Source organism: Prosopis cineraria, unplaced genomic scaffold, assembly GCF_029017545.1.
Source record: "Prosopis cineraria cultivar Desert tree isolate PC_DT_omini unplaced genomic scaffold, ASM2901754v1 PC6, whole genome shotgun sequence".
NCBI lineage: Eukaryota > Viridiplantae > Streptophyta > Magnoliopsida > Fabales > Fabaceae > Prosopis > Prosopis cineraria.
Window position 1 is genome coordinate 11,498,593 of NW_026555337.1, and position 20,172 is coordinate 11,518,764.

Below are 20,172 nucleotides of genomic sequence, written 5' to 3' on the forward strand. Positions count from 1 at the left end.
AACCCTTATAAACTCAGCTTATAAAGGCATGAGCTCTTAAACTTAATTTTTTATTTTTTATTTTTTTAAAACTCGGTATTTATTTAAAAAGTTTAAGGCAAAACCTATAAGCCCTATTTTAAAAAAATTTATAAAAAGTTAAAATAAAATTAAACACTATAAATTAATTAAAATATTTTAAAATTAAAAAAATTAAAACCTTATAATCCTTTAAAAGTTAAACAATACATATTTAAAAGTCGAATAATAAAATTTAAATTTTGATTAAAAAATAAGTTTTATAATTGTAATTTATAGAACTTATTAGGATAAGGTCTCCAAACTTAATTATTTTAAAAAAAATTACTTTTAAAATTTAAACTTTAATTTAAATAAAACTTTTAAATTTAACCTTTTAAGCTCAGCTGGCTCTATATCTAACCCCATTAAACATTGCATGCACGCAGCATACTGACCATGTCGGCATTTCAAATAGTAACACCAAAACTGGAGTCGTCAATAAAGATACTGTTATCCCCATTAGTCATCAAACAATGCCAAAAAGTGGGCTTCTTCAACCCGTGGCTCACAAGTTCTCTTGTATTACTAGCCCTACTTTCAACAATATTTTTTAATCTTTCTTTAAAATTAAAAAAAAAAAAAACTTAGATGTCTGTAACATTGACAGTCATATATAATTGCGTTGTGATTGGGAATGGCGTCAAGGTCTCATTCATCAAACCTTTTTTATTTTATTTTATTTTAAGTGTACATGAGATTTGAAAACTTCATTAAAATAGCTTAAATTACTTAGTTAAACACTTTATGAAAAAAAAAAAAACAAAAACACAGCCACATGGAATCTGACGACGAGAAATGCAATTGTTTCATCCGGTGTTAATTTTTGTGAATTTTATTATTATTATTATTATTATTATTATTCATCTTCTTTTATTCTTCTTCATTTTCGCCTATCCTGCTCTTATTTTTTCCTTCATCTCACCCTCGCAACCACAAACTCTCAACCCAAATCTGAAACAATCATTGACATATTTTTTTTTAAAAAAAATTACATTCAAGTCTCATAGAAAGAATTTTATTATGGGGAGGCCCATAAATTTTATAGAATGCTTCTAAATCTTAAATTCTATACATTGACAACTTGATTAAGAGCGTTGACAATTGAATAACAGCCATTGCAAGTTCTAAATGGTTGTTGCTTAGTAGTCAATACTCTTAATGAAATTATTGATGTGTAAGATTTAAGACTTGAGAGTATTTTATAAAATTCTTAAAATATTTTAATAATAAACTTCATTCTATGAGACCTGAATATAATTTTTTTTATTTTTTATACCAACCCATCATCCCAACTAGTTATCCTAACCTTAAACCTACTTTTTCTCACAATATTATAGGAAAAAAAATAAAACATATTTATATTTCAAATTCAAATTATAATTACAATAACCACATACCACCATGTGAGTTGTGACAAATCAAACAGGACAAATTACAAACAGAGGAAATTATCAACAACAGTGAATATGGCTTTAAGTACAGCACACACACCCAAGTGCAGATTCCAGTAATGAGTCCACCATGATACAATCCCAAACAACGATACTGCGTAACTCTTCACCATCTGGAAAATTACCAGTCATCCCAGTAATGAGCTCCTTTTCTTGCACTAATAATAATTGCAATTGTAGCAAGATCGCAGCCTGCAAAATTAGTCTCACAATGAATATAAACAGAACATGAAACTGAAACTTGCTTGAATTAAAAAAATTGAAGGTAAAGTGAATCACTTACAGCAATTGTACAAGCAATATATCCAGCAGGTTTCTCTCTGCGGTCTATTCTGGAACAAATTAAATTTATTACCCTAACACACCAAGGGATTGCACCAAAGAAGAAACCTATTATAAACACTGGCAGTGCCACATGTGCTCCCCTCAAATGAAAAAAATTACTTACATAGGGGTATAAGTATTTATATTTTGCACCCTCTCTTTTTATATTTTGCACCCTTTTTTTATATTTTACATTTTAAACTCATTTCATATTACTCCCTCCGTCTTAAAATATAAGACATTTTTAGATAAAATCTTACATATCAATAAACCTCATTAAATACACTCAATAACCTTATCTTTTTAAAACATAAATATAAATTTTTAAAAATATTCATCATTTAATATATTGAAAAGAAAAGAGATAAAAATTAATTATAGAGAGAGAAAGGATAATATTAAAATTGATACATTTAATGAAACCTTAATCTACTCAAAATATCTTATATTTTGAAACGAAAAAACTCATTTAAAAGTGGACTATAATTTAAGACGAAAAAAGTACTTTTTAACTTGGATCCAAAACTAAATTTTTTTAACTCAAAGCTCAATAAATTTTAGCCCATGATTTTAACATACTCAAATATTAATATTATTTCATAAAATTAACATTTATTAAACCTTTAAAAAAATAAAGAAAAGATAATCTAGCCCTTCTAGTTTGAAATCCCAAATCAGATTTGGGAAAAAATTTGAAGGGCACCTTGCCTCACATACTGGAGCTGCATCGCGGAACTGGTCCTGCCGTCCGTCCTCAATCCTCATCTACTCATCTTTGACTTTGAATAAACAGCAGAGAGCAGATTAGTCTCAGAACGTATGAAGAAAAGAGAAAGGAAAAGAGGAAGAAGACAAAAGGCTAGGAGAGAGAAGAGCTTTGAATAGTCAATCTTCGTTCTTCAATCTTCACGCAACGCAAAAAGCCAAAAGTTGTCCTTCTTGTGCAGTTGTGCAGTGACCATTTTTCACACATTATTTGGAATATTTTTATAGCATAAAAAATTATTTGTATATTTTAATATTTGAGCTAGGGAAAATTAATGAAAAGAACCTTATTAGAAAAAAAATTAATCTCCAGAACCAAAAACAATTGAAGGATTAAAGTTAATATTTTATTCATTAACTAATTTGAATAAATGATCGAAATATTCCTCTCTTTAAACTAATGAAATTGAAAATAATAATAATGAAGGCTATTTGTTCAACACATACATTCCAAACCAAAAACCTTACACTTTAAGCCAAAAACCTTGCATGAGTGCACAACTTTTGATTTGGATTGTATGTATTGAACAAGCAACCTTTGTTTTTTTTTTTTCAATTTAATTGTTTAATGAAAAGGTGTATTTTGATCATTTGTTCAAATTATTTAATGTAGAGCCGGTAATTCGGGTGGGTCGAGCTTATTCGGGCCGGGCTCAATTCGGGCTGGGCTTATTCGAATCGGGCTTAAAACATCCTATCACTTCTAAAAAGCTCATATAACCAAGCCCGACCCTAACATCTTCAGGCTTCGAGTTTATTCGGGCTGGCCCGAATACCCAAAACTTTTTAAAAATATTTTTTCTATATTTTCTGAACCAATTTTAATTTTTAAATAATTCTATTAATCGTAAAATATTATCTTAATTTTAAAAGAATAAAATAAAAAATAATTTATCAACTTTATATTTAAGTAGCTCTGTTATTATTTTGTTGTATTATATATAATTTATTCATGAATGTTTCCTTTACTTGTAAATTAATATCTTGGTTATTTAAATATTGCTCTTATCATAGTTATATATAAATATTTTATATATTTTAATTAAATTATATTATTTTAATTATGATTAAGCTGATCCCAATTCAATCACAGTTAGACTATTAACTTAAAATTATTATTTCGATTAGTTCAAAGTTTTTAATAACTTTTAGGTAAATTATAATTTTCATTTTTATGAATATAAAAAAATTGCTATCATTATATTATATAAAAAAATTATTTAATTATGAGTAAAATATTATTTTTTTTGAAATTATTTTTCTTTAACTTTTTATATTGTTTAACTCTTATATAAAAGGGATTCTTACTCTAATTTACTCTTAATTTTTAACCAAATCTAGCATGGACAATAACCAAGTAATTATTCAAGAATATTATTTTATTTATTATGTTTATCTAGTAGTAGAGGCGGAAATTCGTACATGCCTAAATTTCATTTTTAAAATTATTTTTAATTTTATTTTTACTTTAAAATTAATTCTCTTAATTTATAAAAAATATAAAATTATTTTCTTACATGCAAATGATTTATAGGACTCAAAATTTTTTTTAACAAAAACTGGGTCTTAAAATATTAAAATCAATATTAAAATATATTTTAAATATTATTTTGAGATATTTTATTGATTAAAAATAATAAAAATATGAATTTAACTATTTTAATTTTTTTTAAAGAAATAACTACATTAAAACACTTATATATATAGTATTTTGGTATAAAATGATATATGTCGCACCCGGAAAAATGCGACGCGGACGGCGCGCGAGCGGAGGTCCCGGCCTTCGCGGCGGGAACCGGATCGAACGAGGAGTCGCCACCAAGATTTTGAGGTAAATCTCGGGAAACCGATTAAAAGGAGGATAAGGGTGATCTGCAAAATCAGAGAATAGGTTCGGGAGTCGGTTGAGTGTGGGGAAGGTGTTAGGCACCCCACAACACCCGTTCGTGAGAACAGTTACCTGAAGTTTGTTGTGCTCTATTAATATGGTTTTAAAATTATTTTAATTATCCCTTTTATATTCATGTGTCTGATATAAAAATGATGATAATTGAGTGAGAAATGTTTATTTATTTACGAGGGAGGACGGACTTGACTCAGAATCTGACTCTGAGGCCTACGTACCCTGTGATGGGGATCAAAGTCCACGTAGTTCGGGCTTAAAAGTTTGTCGGTTAAAAATATTTTTTGAAGAGAAATTAATTAGAAATAACTCACCATTTTGCAAATAAAACAATTTCTGAAATTTTGATATGTGTGTTTTAAATTGCAAAAGGTAATTCAATTTTAATTATTTTCTCAATTTTTAAATTTTGAATAAAGAAATGAAAGGGTTTAAAATTATTTTTCTTATATTTTATGATTAGAAATTTAATTGCAGTACCTGTAGAACCTTATTGATTCATACGGTAATGCAATTGCTCTAAGTATCTGCGAAGATTCTGAAATCTCACATGATAGAAGAGTTTGGCAATTTAATTTATTTATTTATATTCTTATGTACATTTTAAGTATCAAAAATATATTTTAAGTATGTATATACATGTTTTGAAGAATTTTAATCATCATACCTGCAAAGCCTTATTGACTTATACGGTAATATGATTATCCTAAATATCTACGGAGATTCTAAAATCTCACACGAGACAGGAATTAAATTTAATTAATTGATTTAATTAATTATATAATATATATGTATATATATTTTAAAAACTAAATCGTTATATCCGCAGAGTCTTATTGACTCACACGATAATACGATGATCTTAGAAGCCTACAGAAATTCAAAAATTTCACGTGGCTAAAAGATATAATTGGTAAATATGGTTACAATTTAAATACATTTAATTTGGTTAATTAAGTTTCTTAAATTGTATATTATATGATTATTTGCAAAAATCACTTATTTATTACAAAAATTGAAAATCACTATATCTACGAGGACTTACTGTCCCACATAATAATGTGACTAATTTAAGTTCCTACGAAGATTCTTAAAATCTCACATGGAACTTAAATATTTAGTATAAAGAGAGAGTTAATTTTAATAATGGGCCTTTAGAACCCGTATAAGTATCTACAAAATTGATCCTCATACTTGTAAAATCTTATTGATCTTTATGGTATGAGATCATTTTAAATGTCTGTAAAAATTCTCAAAATCTCCTACTTTAAGTTTTAAAAAAAAATATATATATGTGCTTAGCATATGAGCATAAAAATAAATACGTATATTCGAGACTTATTCATCTGGATATAAAATTCATAGAAGCAATTAATAAAGTGTGAACTAACTTTACCCACGCTCCCGCGATGCCCGTAACTGAGAAAGGAAGAGGAGATGAAGACACAGAGGAGAACGGAGTGCACAGTCAGTGATGGCAGTAGCCCCTGCAAACTGAGAGGAAACGACGAGGGATGAAGAAGGTGTGAGTTTGACGAAGCAGCGGTAAATGCTCACGCGGATGAAGGAGGAGAGAAAAATAATGAACGACGCAGAGCTTTAGGTGATTCTCTCCCTTTCCTTCCACACTTTCTCTCTCTCTCCAGTTGCTTTGTTATTCTTTTCGTCTCCAGTCTTCGTTCGTCCTCGTGCTCTCTCTCGGTTCTCCTATGCTCTGTTTTTACTTCTGATCTCCTTCTTCCAGTTTTTCTCGCCCCGTTTCTCCATTTTTCCTCTCCTTTTCTGCTGCTTCCTCTCTGCTCTATTTTCTTTCTCTCTTCTCTTCCTTTTTCGGACTCTCCTCTGTCTCTGTTTTTTTTTGTTTTCAGTCCTCTCGGTCTTTCTTTTTCTGTTTCACCTCTTCCGTCCCCTCCTCTTTTCTCCCAGCCCTGTCACTCCTTATATAGAGGATGGAAGAGCTGAATGATTACTCCCTTTCTCTACTTCTTCCTTTTCCCTTCTCTTCCGCTGCATTTTCTGCGTGCGCCGAAAGCTCTCTGCTCTGTTTTCATTTCTGCATGGCTCTTCTTTTTCTTTGCGTGTGGATGCTGTCTTTTTGCTTCCCTCTTTCTTCTGTCGTGTCCATGCCTCTACTTTTTCTGTGTGTGTTTTGTATGTGTTGGCGCTGTGTTTTTCTTTCTGCTTTCTCATGTACGTGCGTGTTTCTATTTCCTTTCATTGTGCGTCTCTGCTTGTTTTTTTTTCTGCATTTTTCTCTGTGTAGCTGTGGCTGTGTGTTGACGTGTTCTGGTTTCTCTGCATGGCTGAAAGTTCCTTTTTTCTGCGTCTGCTCGTGCGTTTTTCCGGCGTTCTCTTCGTGCATGCGTGGCTGACTGTTCTCTCTCTCGTTTTCCTTCTTTTTGTCTGTTTCATGTCTGCTGTGTTTTTGTTGCTGAAGCTGGGCAGTTCAAATTGGCATGCACGTGATACTACCTCTTTACTTTATTTTATTTTATTATTTAATCTATTATTAAGATATCTCATAGTATTTTTTTTTAATTAATTTTCTTTTAAGAGAAGGGTTATCTAAGGTAAAAGGAGAGAGGATTTTTTGTTAGATGATGATGATTATTATTATTATTATTATTATTTTCCTAAAAAGGATTAAAATTTTTGTATTTTTATATATTTTTTGGTTATTTATTATTATTTTTAAAAAAATGCCCGGACAAAATACGGTGTTCACAGTTGCCCCTCTTTACTTGTTTCTTATGTAAGTATATGAAAAAGTGTGTTTTTGAATTCTTACATAAGTGACAAGTAAAGATAGAACATGTATTTTGGTCGGCCATGCAATACTTATGAAAAGACCTAATTGCCCCTGACACGACAAGATATGATTAAATGCGAGACTATCGCATAACAAACACAGTGACATGATTTTTGATTTTTAGCAATGTGATGTGAATGAAAATAATCAAATGACAAAGATCCAAACAAAATATATGTTGACTAGATGCCCCCTTTTCATTTGATTTCTAAGTGAGAATTTCATGAGATGATATTCTTATCTTAGAAATGAATGAAGAGAGAAACATGTATTTTGTTAGGAGGGGCAAGACTCTTAGGCATCTACAACCAAACAAAACAAAACAAAATAAAAGAAAGGGTTTAAAATGAAATGTGATTTATGAACTAAACAAAACAAAACCTCAATGGAGATGAATTGCCTATGTTCTAAAGGACCTGGTGGATGCCTGCTTTTACAAGGCTTGGAGGATGCCTGCCGTGACAGGGCTTTAAAGAATTGTGCCAGCCGATACTGGGCTTTGTGGTACCTGCCGTGACAAGGCTTTTAAAGAATTGTGCCAGCCGATACTGGGCTTTGTAGTGCCTGCCGTGACAGGGCTTTAAAGAATTGTGCCAGCCGATACTGGGCTTTGTGGTGCCTGCCGTGACAGGGCTTTTAAAGGATCATGCCAGCCGGTACTGGGCTTTGGCGTGCCTGCCGTAACAGGGCTTTAGGGGTGCCTGCCGTTACAGGGCTTTAAAGGATCATGCCAGCCGGTACTGGGCTTTGGAGTGCCTGCCGTAACAGGGCTTTAGGGGTGCCTGCCGCTACAGGGCTTTAAAGAATCGTGCCAGCCGGTACTGGGCTTTGGAGTGCCTGCCGTAACAGGGCTTTAGGGGTGCCTGCCGTTACAGGGCTTTAAAGAATCGTGCCAGCCGGTACTGGGCTTTGGAGTGCCTGCCGTAACAGGGCTTTAGGGGTGCCTGTCGTTACAGGGCTTTAAAGAATCGTGCCAGCCGGTACTGGGCTTTAGGGTGCCTGCCGTAACAGGGCTTTGGGGTGCCTGCCGTTACAGGGCTTTTAAGAATCATGCCAGCCGGTACTGGGCTTTGGGGTGCCTGCCGTGACAGGGCTTTGGGGGCCTGCCGTTACAGGGCTTTAAGGAATCGTGCCAGCCGGTACTGGGCTTTGAGTTGCCTGCCGTGACAGGGCTTTGGGGTGCCTGCCGTTACAGGGCTTTAAGGAATCGTGCTAGCCGGTACTGGGCTTTGAGTTGCCTGCCGTGACAGGGCTTTGGGGTGCCTGCCGTTACAGGGCTTTTAGGGGGTGCGAATAGGTTTTATTTCACGTGGAAGATATGAGAAACTCACAGGTGAGGTTTGTTATTTCTTCTCTCACTTCCTAAAATTTTGTTGTTGTTGTTGTTGTTTGTTTTTTTGTTTTCTTTTTATATGTCGTTTTGCCCCAATCCCAATGCGGCGTGTTTCTACAATGTGGTAATGCGTCGTGTATGATTTTTGTAAGTGCTGAGAATATGTACAATATACCATGGATGGATGATTTGCAATGTAAAAGGTTTGAACCTTTGTTTGCCTCAATTTATGAGACTTCCTTTTGTGACAAATGCTAAGGGTAAGACGCGCTTATTTGCCCCAATGCAAATGTATGAATAATGCAAATGTATTGCAAAAAATTTTATTGGAAAGCTTAATGTTGAAAAACCATCTTAGTATTTATCCTTTTTTTTGAAAATTTTGTGCACATTGAATAAATCATTTCGAACATAAGGTAATACCTCCAAGTCTGTTATTTAACCTTTATTCATTAATAGGTGTAGTATCACAGTATGCTGTTGCCCCTCTTTAGAAAATTCCAATGATCAAATTCTCGTCACTTGATCTTGTCTTCAAATTAATGAGATTAACTATTATAACCAAACACTGATAGTAGACATGCTCTCATTATCATTTTACACCTACGTAATGATCTTGATACCTTAAGGGCGAAAGGAGAGAATAAAGATACCAGCATTCTACGTCAAGTAAATGCGTCAATAAATATTGTTCCTTGAATGCGAACCTGCTGTAATATAGGGGATATGAATTTGAATATGATAACATGAAACGAGAAGAAAGATGGTCTCAAAGGAGCAAGGGTGGAAAAAATTCATTCACTGAAGCTAAAGTTCATAGAGAAATGGGAATATCTTGGTTTATGAGTACAAATGGCTAAAGCGCGAATGGGATATATGGATTTACTTAATCACATCTCTTTCCTTTAGCTTTTCAAAACCCCAACAGGTGTTTCACTGAGCTGCTATTGATATGCATAATATGAGAGACGATGGAGACAACTTTCCCAAACATAGATATTTAACTTTTGATGCCTTCCTTTTCTTCTCCTAAGACATCCTTTTGTCTTGGCGAACTCTTCTTCTTCTTATCATGGCTTTGGCCCCCCCCTTTTTTTTTTAGCTCTAACTTTTGCTTAGGTTACCTTTACAGGTTTTTTAACCTAACGAGCTATTCTTTCCTTTTCATTTTCTATTAGCTCTAACTTTTGCCTAGGTTGCCTTTGCAGGTTTTCAACCTAACGAGCGCTTCATTCTTTCTCATTTTCTGTTTAAGCAAAGTAACGCTTGACAGCATCTGCATTAATGGGCTTTGCTAACTCTTGACCGTCCATGTCAGCTAGGATCAGTGCTCCTCCAGAAAAGGCATGTTTGACAATATAAGGTCCCTCGTAGGTCGGAGCCCATTTGCCTCTATTATCTTCTTGGTTAGGCAATATTTCTTGAGTACAAGATCACCAGCACTGAATTCCCGTGGGCAAAGTTTTTTATCAAAAGCTCTTGCCATTCTCTTTTGGTACAATTGTCCATGACACATTGCAATGAGCCTTTTCTCTTCAATCATGTTAAGTTGCTCAAATCGGGTTCGTATCCATTCATTTTCTTCTAAATCTACCTCTGCCAATACTCTTAAAGATGGTATTTCCATCTCGATAGGGTGTAACAGCTTCCATTCCATAAACAAGGGAGTATGGGGTTACCCCTGTGGATGTGCGTGCAGTAGTACGATAACCATGTAAAGCATAGGGAAGAATCTCGTGCCAATCTTTATAAGTTACTGTCATTTTTCCAATGATCTTCTTAATATTTTTATTGGCTGCTTCAACTGCTCCATTCATTTGAGGTCTATATGGGGCTGAATTATGATGCTTGATTTGGAACTTCTCGCAAAAGTTCCTGACTTCCGTTCCATTGAGATTGGGACCATTATCAGTAATGATCCTTTCAGGAATCCCATATCGGCATAAAATATTTGTCTTCATGAATTTAAGGAACGTCTTTTGCGTGATGCTAGCAAATGAATTTGCTTCTACCCATTTTGTGAAATAGTCAATCGCGACAAGGATGAAGCGATGTCCATTCGAAGCTTTTGGGTTAATTGGGCCAATAATGTCAATGCCCCACATTGAGAATGGCCAGGGTGATACCAAATTATGTAATGGGATTGGAGGAGCATTTATCCTATTAGCATAGATCTGACATTTATGGCATTTCTTGACATGCTCAAAGCAATCTTTCTCTATTGTTAGCCAGAAGTAGCCACACCTTTGAATCTGTTTGGCCATAGTGTGACCATTCGCATGCGTGCCACATATGCCCTCATGTACCTCAACCATGATTTTCTTTGCTTCTTCTGAACTCACACAGCGAAGTAAAGTACCATCATAACCCCTCTTGTACAAACATCTTGACTGATAAAGAATGTCATAGCCAAACGACGAAGGGTTTTCTTTTCATTCTCAGTCATTCCAGCTGGGTATGATCTCTTAGTGATATAATCCTTAATATCCTGGAACCAAGGATATTCTTCTCGATCTTCTTCAACATTCAGACAGTACGCTGGAAAGCTTCTAGCTTCCACTTGGATGGGTTGGACATGGACTCCACAATCAAGTTGGATCATTGCTGCTAAAGTGGCTAAAGCATCAGCGAAACGGTTTTTATCTCTAGTCAAGTGATGAAAGCTAGCAACCTTAAATTGCTTAATCAAATCTGTTAGGAGTTCTTGATAGGGAATCAATTTTACATCCTTTGTTCTCCATTCTCCTGTTACTTGATGAATAATGAGAGCTGAATCACCAAATACCTTCAAACACCGTATACCAAGGGTAATAGCTGCTCGAAGACCATTAACACAAGCTTCATATTCTGCTATGTTGTTAGTACAATCAAATTCTAATTTGATGGCCACTGGAAATTGTTTTCCTTCTGGTGAAACGATCACCGCTCCTACCCCATTTCCATGCATGTTGGCGGCTCCATCAAAATACATTTCCCATTCTTGCTCTTCATTGTTTCCTTCATCACAACCTTCTTCTGTAGTGCATATGCCTTCATCAGGAAATTGAAAATCTAATGGCTGGTCATCCTCTAAAGGATTATCGGCCAAGTGATCTGCTATTGCACTACCTTTGACTGACTTTTGCATCACATGCTTTATATCATATTCTGATAGTACAACTTGCCATTTTAGTACTCTACCAGCAATGTGCGGGCTCTCAAAGATGTATTTAAGTGGGTCCACTCGTGAGATTAGCCAGGTAGTGTAGTAAAGCATGTATTGCCTTAGCCTTCTAGTTGCCCATACTAGTCCACAACAAGTTCGCTCAATCACCGGATAACGAGCTTCACACTCATTAAACTTCTTGCTCAAGAAATAAATCGCTCTTTCCTTCTTTCCAGAATCATCAAGTTGACCTAGCATTGCTCCCATTGAGCGAGGTAAAGTTGTTAGGTAAAGGATTAGTGGACGATCTGGTGATGGAGGTACCAAAATCGGGGGATTTAACAAATAATCTTTAATTTTATCAAAGGCCTTTTGACAATCATCATCCCATGTCTCCTTGCAATTTTTCTTTAACAGCTTAAACATTGGTTCGCAAGTGGCTGTTAGATTGGCAATGAATCTAGCAATGTAATTCAATCGTCCCAAGAAACTTCTAACTTCTTTCTCTGTTTGGGGAGATGGCATTTCTCGAATTGCTCTCACTTTATCTGGATCTACTTCTATCCCTTTACGACTCACAATGAATCCCAATAACTTCCCAGAAAGAGCTCCAAAAATGCATTTGTTAGGATTCAATCTTAGCCGATATTCGCGTAATCTCCCAAATAGCTTTCTAAGGACTCCAACATGACTCTCATTCTCCGCTGATTTAGCTACCATATCATCTACATATACTTCAATTTCTTTATGCATCATGTCATGGAATAGTGCTACCATAGCTCGTTGATAAGTTGCCCCAGCATTTTTCAAACCAAAAGGCATTACCCGATAACAATAAGTTCCCCATTGGGTTGTAAAGGTTGTTTTCTCTTTATCCCTTTCATGCATAGGGATTTGATTGTACCCTGAATAACCATCCATAAAGGAATAGCGATAGCTTCGAGCAGTATTATCGACCAATACATCAATGTGGGGTAATGGAAAGTCATCTTTCGGACTCGCATTATTTAGATTACGATAATCAACACACATTCGAATCCGACCATCTTTTTTAGGAACAGGAACAATATTTGCCACCCATTGTGGGTAAGTTACTACCTCCAAAAATCCTGCTTCTAACTGCTTTATTACTTCTTCTTTTATTTGCAAGGACACCCCCGTGTTCATTCTCCTTAACTTCTGTTTCTTAGGCTCGACCTTGGGAAGTAATGGTATTTTATGAGAAGCAATGCTTGGGTCTAGCCCAGGCATGTCTTTATATGACCATGCAAACACATCTATGTATTCTTTGAACAACTCAATCATTTGTCCTTTCAGGATTATCTACTATTTTGAGCATTCTTTGATCCTCCTCGGTTCCCATATTAACCATCTCAATCACTTCTTCATGTGGGCATATTCCCTTATCACTCAATTCAAGCATCTTTGAAAAAGTTTGGATTATGTCTTCATCATCAGACTCACAATCATGCATATCAGTGGCAACGAATGAATCATCTTCACAGGGTTTATTAATCTCTGGGTGGGAGATGGAATCAGAAGAAACAAAATCCCTGGATAATGAATATGGAACGAGATAAAATAAGGAACAGGAATGAAACGGAGAAAGATGTATTGAAGTAGATAGGGTGGAATAAAGAAATAGACATGAATGCAATTGAAATTCATTTTCATGAATTATGTGTATCAAAAGTTTGCATTAGTGAATACCCAAGATCTATTACCTAAACCTGGGCTCAAAAGTGGATAAAGTAGGAACAACATAATTGAAACAATTACTCTAAGCTAATGACATCATTGGCCTCTTCAAACTCCCAATTCGCCAGAACTTTGTTGGAATCATCGACTGCAATTGAGGCACTTGTTCTGCATGCTACATCTTCATTAAAAGAGATCACTGAGATAGTTGGTTTATATATCATCTCGGACGGGCCTGGGAAGGATTCTTTAATGTGTGGAATCTCCAATTTACTAGCCTTTTTGCCTTTTGCCAAGCTTGCTTTGTCTTTCATCTGGTCTTCTAGGGTAGGCTCATACCCTAACCCTTGGCGATTACAATTATCCAAAACCTTAATTGGACACGTAATTCCTTGTAAATGAGAGCCTAAACCTTTCCCTGGCATAAACCCACTCTTCGTCATGATTTTAGCCACGACGGAATTGATGTTGTGAGTACTATCGCAAATATCTTCAACCTCTAGGCTTTGAAAAGAAACTCCATGATCTTTCTCTGCAGCCTCAATATAAGGGAGTGAGCTTGGTTTGCTCACCATGATTTCCTCCTCTCCTTTAACTGCTATAATTCTCCCATCACTGATGAATTTAACCTTTTGATGTAAGGTAGAAGGAACAGCCCTAGCAGAATGAATCCATGGCCTTCCTAGCAGCATTGTGTAACTTGGGTCTATGTTCATGAGTTGGAAATCCACCTTAAACCTGCTTGGCCCTATCTCCAGGGAGAGACAAACGGATCCTAATACTTCCCGTCTTGATCCATCGAATGCTCTTACCACAATATTACTTTTATGTACACTTGAAGCCTCTAGTGATAATGATTCGAATGTGGAGAGCGGCAAGACATTTAACGCTGATCCTCCGTCAATTAATACTCTTGCGATTATGAACCCTTCACATTTCAAAGTGATGTGCAAAGCCTTGGCTTGGTGGACAGCGGTTTCTGTAACTTCCTCTTCCGAAAAGGAAATGGTAGAGGAGGCTTTTACAACATTCATTACACTTGCCACCTTCTCAGGGGTTATATTAGGCTGCACAAAAGCTTGATTCAACACTTCTTGCAATGCTTGGCGATGCGCTTCGGAACTCAAAATCAAAGAAAGTATGGAGATACGCGCTGGAGTTTTCTTCAATTGGTCCACAATGCTGTAATCACTTTGCTTCATAATCGATAAAAACTCATCTTCTAATTTTTCCATTTCTTTAGGATTATCTTCCTTTGGCCTGTCAATACTTGCATTTTTCTCTTTTACCATTTTCCTAATGTAAGATGGTAAGTATGGTTTTCCACTTCGAGTAACACCCCCTTGGTTTGCCATTTCATTGCTTGTCCCGGCAATCAACGTTGGGTTTTTGTGGTTCTCCACAATGCTTTGATATTTCCACGGGACTGCTCGATCACTTTCATAGGGAAAGGGATGAGGCGTGCTTATGGTCAATGTTGGTTGTCTTACGTGAGGTACAAGATCTGCAGAGGCTTTGTTTATCACAAAAGAGACTGCCTGAACCCGTTCTTTTGGGCTCGAATTTTTAATGACAAGCTCAACATGTTTTTTTTCTACCATGCACACTTTGGCGTCTCCCTTCTTTACAGACACGATCCCTAACGCCATCATTTTTCTAACAGCTCCTTTAAACTGTTCACAACTTTCTATGTCATGGCCTATTTTCTCCTGATGATATTCACAGTATCCAGGCATTTGATCACTGATATTATTCGTGAGGAGCATTTCTCGCATATAGCCATACTCCTTTAAGTGAGCATAAAGCTCATTCATAGGCATCCTGATCCTTGCGGAGCTTTTGAAGCACGCATCTTCTTCTTCAATAGCGTTGACTCGTTTTTCGTGATTTGGGAGTGGATCAGTAGTAAGGGTAGAGCTTCCCTCTTCTTTAAGCTGGATATGGTTAGAATCAACTAGGTCTAGCACATTCCTTTTAAACGTCACACAGTCTTCTATTGAGTGCCCAGGTGCACCCATGTGGTATTCACAAACAACATTTGGATTATACCATGCCGGGTAAGGCGGACCAAGAGGCTTATAAGGTCGCGGACCTAATAATTGGGCTGTCAAAAGTTTATGGTACAATTCAGCATTTGTTAATCCAAAATTGGGCCATGGGCGACTATCCCTGGATTGGACATTTCTCCTCTCTCCATCCTGTCCGTGCTTGTTAGGCCTGAACCCAAATTGTTGCTGTCTTTGATTCCTTCCCTCTACTTGATAAGGGACTTGAGAATTGGTAGCTGCTTGTCTTATAGGTTGAATATAGTTCACATTCCCTTCTTTCTTTTTTTGGTCATAGTTCTTTCGTGAACTACTTTCAGCTTGAGAAGTGGCTATCTTCCCTTCTCGTATGTCTATGTCAATCCTTTCCCCAATTACCATTAAATCAGCAAAATCAGTGACATGTGTTCCTATCATGTGTTGGTAAAATGGCTTAGGCAATGCACGGATGAAGTACGAGCAAAGTTCGAAATTAACCATTGGAGGTTGCACTTGCGAAGCCACTATTCTCCATCTTTGAGCATATTCTTTGAATGACTCTGATGATTTCTTGGTCATTGCTTTCAATTGTTCTCTGGTCGGAGCAGTATCAAGATTGAACTTGTATTGTCTCATGAAAACATCCACAAGGTCTTTCCATCTTTTGATCTTGGTTTGGTCTAGTTGCATGTACCAAGTCAATGCGGCTCCAGTTAAGCTTTCAGGAAAGAAGTTTATCAGAAACTTCTCATCTTGTGACCATATGGACATCTTTGTGCAATAGGCCCTCAAATGATAAATTGGGTTACTTGTACCATCATATTTATCGAAGCTTGGCATCTTGAATTTCTTGGGAACATCAATTTCTGGGGTCAAACATAATTCTTTCAAGTCTAAGGAACCCCACGTGTTTGATCCTTGAAGAGCCTTCAATTGATCTTTCATCTCTCCAAGTTCTTCTTTCAACTCCTTCTCTTTATGTAGCACTTGTGGGATTTGGAACATGTAGGCATGATCTTCCCCAGGACCATCCGGTATGTTAAAGGCCCCTATCCCAGAATCTTGTTTCTCTGGCGTGGGTACTTTAGGATCTGATCTTCTGTTTGGCTCAATTGTTCTATTAGCCGCGTTCTCATCTGCTACGGTATTCTGTGGTGGGTTATCATCACTCCGTCCTTTTAGAGCCTCTGTTAGCAATTTCATCATGTCACTTATTTCGGCCATTTTAGACTCCACTGCAGACATCCGATCATTTAAGGTCGCTGACTCATTCACGTTTGAATTTTCCATTGCACGACTACGCGATCGTGTGTTGTATGCTCCAGTGGCGGGAATCTGGTCAACCGAGTTTTTCTTTCGAGGCGCAATGTTGGCTTACCTGTGTAACATAATAATTAATTTTAATAAGTTTTACCTTTACGTTTGTTTTGTAAGATATCCAGCATTGTGTAGACATAAGGGTTTCACGACACTAGCACCCTTTAAATTCCTCCAGAAATTTATTATTTCATAGGGGATTCAAAGTTGACCATTGAATTAGAAGGACATTGGATCCTATCAAAATTCAAGGTTTTAAGACAATGATGGTAGTACAAATCAATCAACAATTTCACAACCACAAAGCGTCATCTGGATCCTCATACAATGATTCAAATGTTAATACAGATTTAGAACTTTGTCACGCTATTGAGTTCTTTTACAATTTCATTGCACAAATGGAAGAATTCAACAATCTCTAATGGAGTTCCTCCAGGGAGAACCATGCCTTCAGCTTGCTTAAATGCTCTTGCAAATTCTGGAATTTTGTCATTAGCCAAATCAATTATCTGCCTACATTTTAACATCCACTCTTTGGTTTCTTCTGTTTGATCAAGGCAAAGTGATTTCCACTCTTCTAAGACTTCATTTTGTTGATTAAGCCTCTGAACAAAGTTCTGTGCTGTCTCAGCTGCACTTCCTCTCACCCTGGCTAGTTCATTCACCTTCCTTTCCAATTGTCTTGTGAGCGTATTGATTTCTTGCTGCATCTCCTCAATGGGTCTGATGTCTTGTAATTCCTTCTTCAATGCATCATTTTCTCTGACTATTTTGACAAGTCTTGCTTTAGTACTTTGAACTTTGTTATCACTAGTTTGCACTTCCCTTTTCAGTTTGGCATTTTCCTTTTTCAATTTCTTAGTCTCAGGTGTTTCTTCAAGGTTATGCCCTTCTCTTTCCTTTGCTAGCTTCCTCCGTAACTCAACGCATTCGTTTTGGTATTTTTCCAATTCTTCTTTATTCTTAGACTCTGAGCTAGCAAGCGCTTGTAACTCATTTTCCTTCATCTTCAAGCATTCAACCAATTGCCCATTAATCTCTTTCAAGTCATTGCCTAACAAGGGATTTTGAGGATGAAATAAAGGATTTGCTCCTTGAATCATACTCTTCAGCCAAGTAGTGTATTCTGGACTTGAGTTTACTACACGTATCCCTAGCTCAATCTTCCCTTTGTACCCTATCTCTTGCCATGCTTCTTTGACATTCTGGTTTGATAACTTTGTCCCATCCTCCTTATGTAGAAAGTATAACTCCTGCACCTCTTTCTTAGAAGGAACATTTTGCTTATAGGCCAGTTGCCTTAACGCTAAGGAAGGGTTATAGTTGATACACCCTCTGGGTCCCATTAAAGGCACATTCGGAAAGTCACCACAATGGTAAATAACCTCCTCTTTCCACCACCAGTCTAGTTTCCATAAAATGGAACTTTCTTTAAGTTCTGAGAAGGTTCTTTTCCAATCCATGTAGCTCATTCCGTCAATCACGAATTGGCCTTTAAAAGACATGAGTGGATTACTGTCTGAGTCGTTCTTCTTTCTGAAAGGAAGCGTCTTTCCATAAAGGTGGCCAAGCATCCATAAATCCAGTAATGCAATACAACAATTGACCTTTCCTTTCCCTTTATTGTGACATTGAGTTAAGGTCAAGTACGTTTCTGCCAAGATTGCTGGTACCGGATTCACGTTATGGTATTCCACCATTTGGAATACACTAATGGCTCCTAAGTCAATTATGCCAATTGATGATGGAAACAGGATTATTCCATATATGCATAAGGCAAAGACTCTGCAAAATGTAACCCAAGCCTCTTTTCTGCCAAAACTTTCAAGTGGGCTTCTACATCAGCTCTTGAGATTCCCTCTGTTTGTCCTGGGCAAACCATTCGTACCTTTTCCTTAGGAATTTCCAAAATTTTCGCTATCGTGCCTCGAGATGGTAAATATCCAGGATAAAGATATACTGCCATGTTCTCCTTAAGGGGCATTCTCAAAATTTCTCCATATTCTTCCAAAGTCGGTGCCATTTGGAAGTCTTGAAATGTGAAACATCTTAACGAGGCATCCCAATATTGGCTTAATTCCATTATTGCATCATTATGTATTGTGACTGACAGAAGATCCAAGATATTTCCATATTTCCTTTTAAAATCTTGCATAATCTTCCCTTTGATATGACGGCTCAACTCAATTAAGGTTTCCAGCGGCTCAACTTTTACAGATAATTTGATCCCTTTTCCCTGATATAATTTTCCAGTATGACTTAGATTTGTACTACCTTCGAGTGCCATTTATCCCTTATGCCAATTTCACAAAGATTCTGGATAACTCACGGTTCCTGTTAATCAAAACAAAGGTTAATAATATACAATTCTCATAATTTTAGCAAGCTATCTGGCTCACTTTTTTGAAAACCCTCTCCTCCAGATACTTATTGCACCATAGGGAGATGGAGTAAACAATTAATGGACGAGAGGCTTAAATCCCCACATGATTAATGTTGAAAGGTTTAGCCTTACAATCTTATTTTTGAGAAAAGAGAAAAAAAATGATAAAAATGATTTTGATAATAGATATGCAAGGAAAAAAAAAAATCCATTCTCTCCTCAATGTGCTTATTGCCCCATAGGGAGAAAGGGATTAATTAGCCTATGTGCAGCTAAAACTGACACATGGCTAAAGTCTCAACTTTAAAAATGAAATAACTCAATGACAAGAGAAATTATTTAATTTGTGGTTTTTTTTTAAAAAAAAATGCGAATACTTTATGATGACATGCTATGACAATGATGCAATAAAAGATCAATACTCTCATCCTGCGTCCTATTCAGGGAGACTTAAGTTCATAATCGGGTGCTCACTAGAATGGTTGGCTACTAGCTGTTGTCTGAAACGTGTAATTCACGGGTGGATGTATATTCCTAAAAGGCTCCCAAGATGCCCTCACACAAAGGTGAAGACCTTACTTAATAATTTTGGCCCTCCGAGAACATAAGCTCTACAGGGACCAAATTTATTAGGCAAGTAACAGCTTGGGTGAGGTATTCATGGTAACCTCCGAGAGTTCAAAAACTCCACAGGGAAACCACTACTAACCTCTACTAACTATAGTACTCACAGACCCAGGTATAGGGCCCAAAATATGTGTGTGTCAAATTGTGTACGTGTATAGTGTGATGAGAGCATGCAAGCATGCTATCTTATTCTCATATGCTACCCAACTCCCAACTTTTAATCAGATCAAATAGAGAAACAAATATATGTACAAATAAAAGTCATCTATCTTAAGGTTCATTCCGCATGTTATCTATCCTAAGACATGTTATAAGAATCAAAAGAGAGAGAGA

At 36.3% G+C, this 20,172-nt stretch overlaps 1 protein-coding gene across 1 annotated transcript; it reads right to left on the reverse strand.

Annotated features, from left to right (window-relative positions):
* Nucleotides 1-9,895: 9,895 nt before the first annotated feature.
* Nucleotides 9,896-18,529, reverse strand: LOC129313878 (uncharacterized). Its single transcript, XM_054957275.1, is given in 9 exon segments — nucleotides 9,896-10,062; nucleotides 10,065-10,281; nucleotides 10,283-11,028; nucleotides 11,031-13,108; nucleotides 13,110-13,343; nucleotides 13,570-16,283; nucleotides 16,371-16,847; nucleotides 17,213-17,674; nucleotides 17,756-18,529. Coding segments are annotated over 9 exon segments (7,869 nt in total).
* Between the last annotated feature and the right edge of the window lie 1,643 nt (nucleotides 18,530-20,172).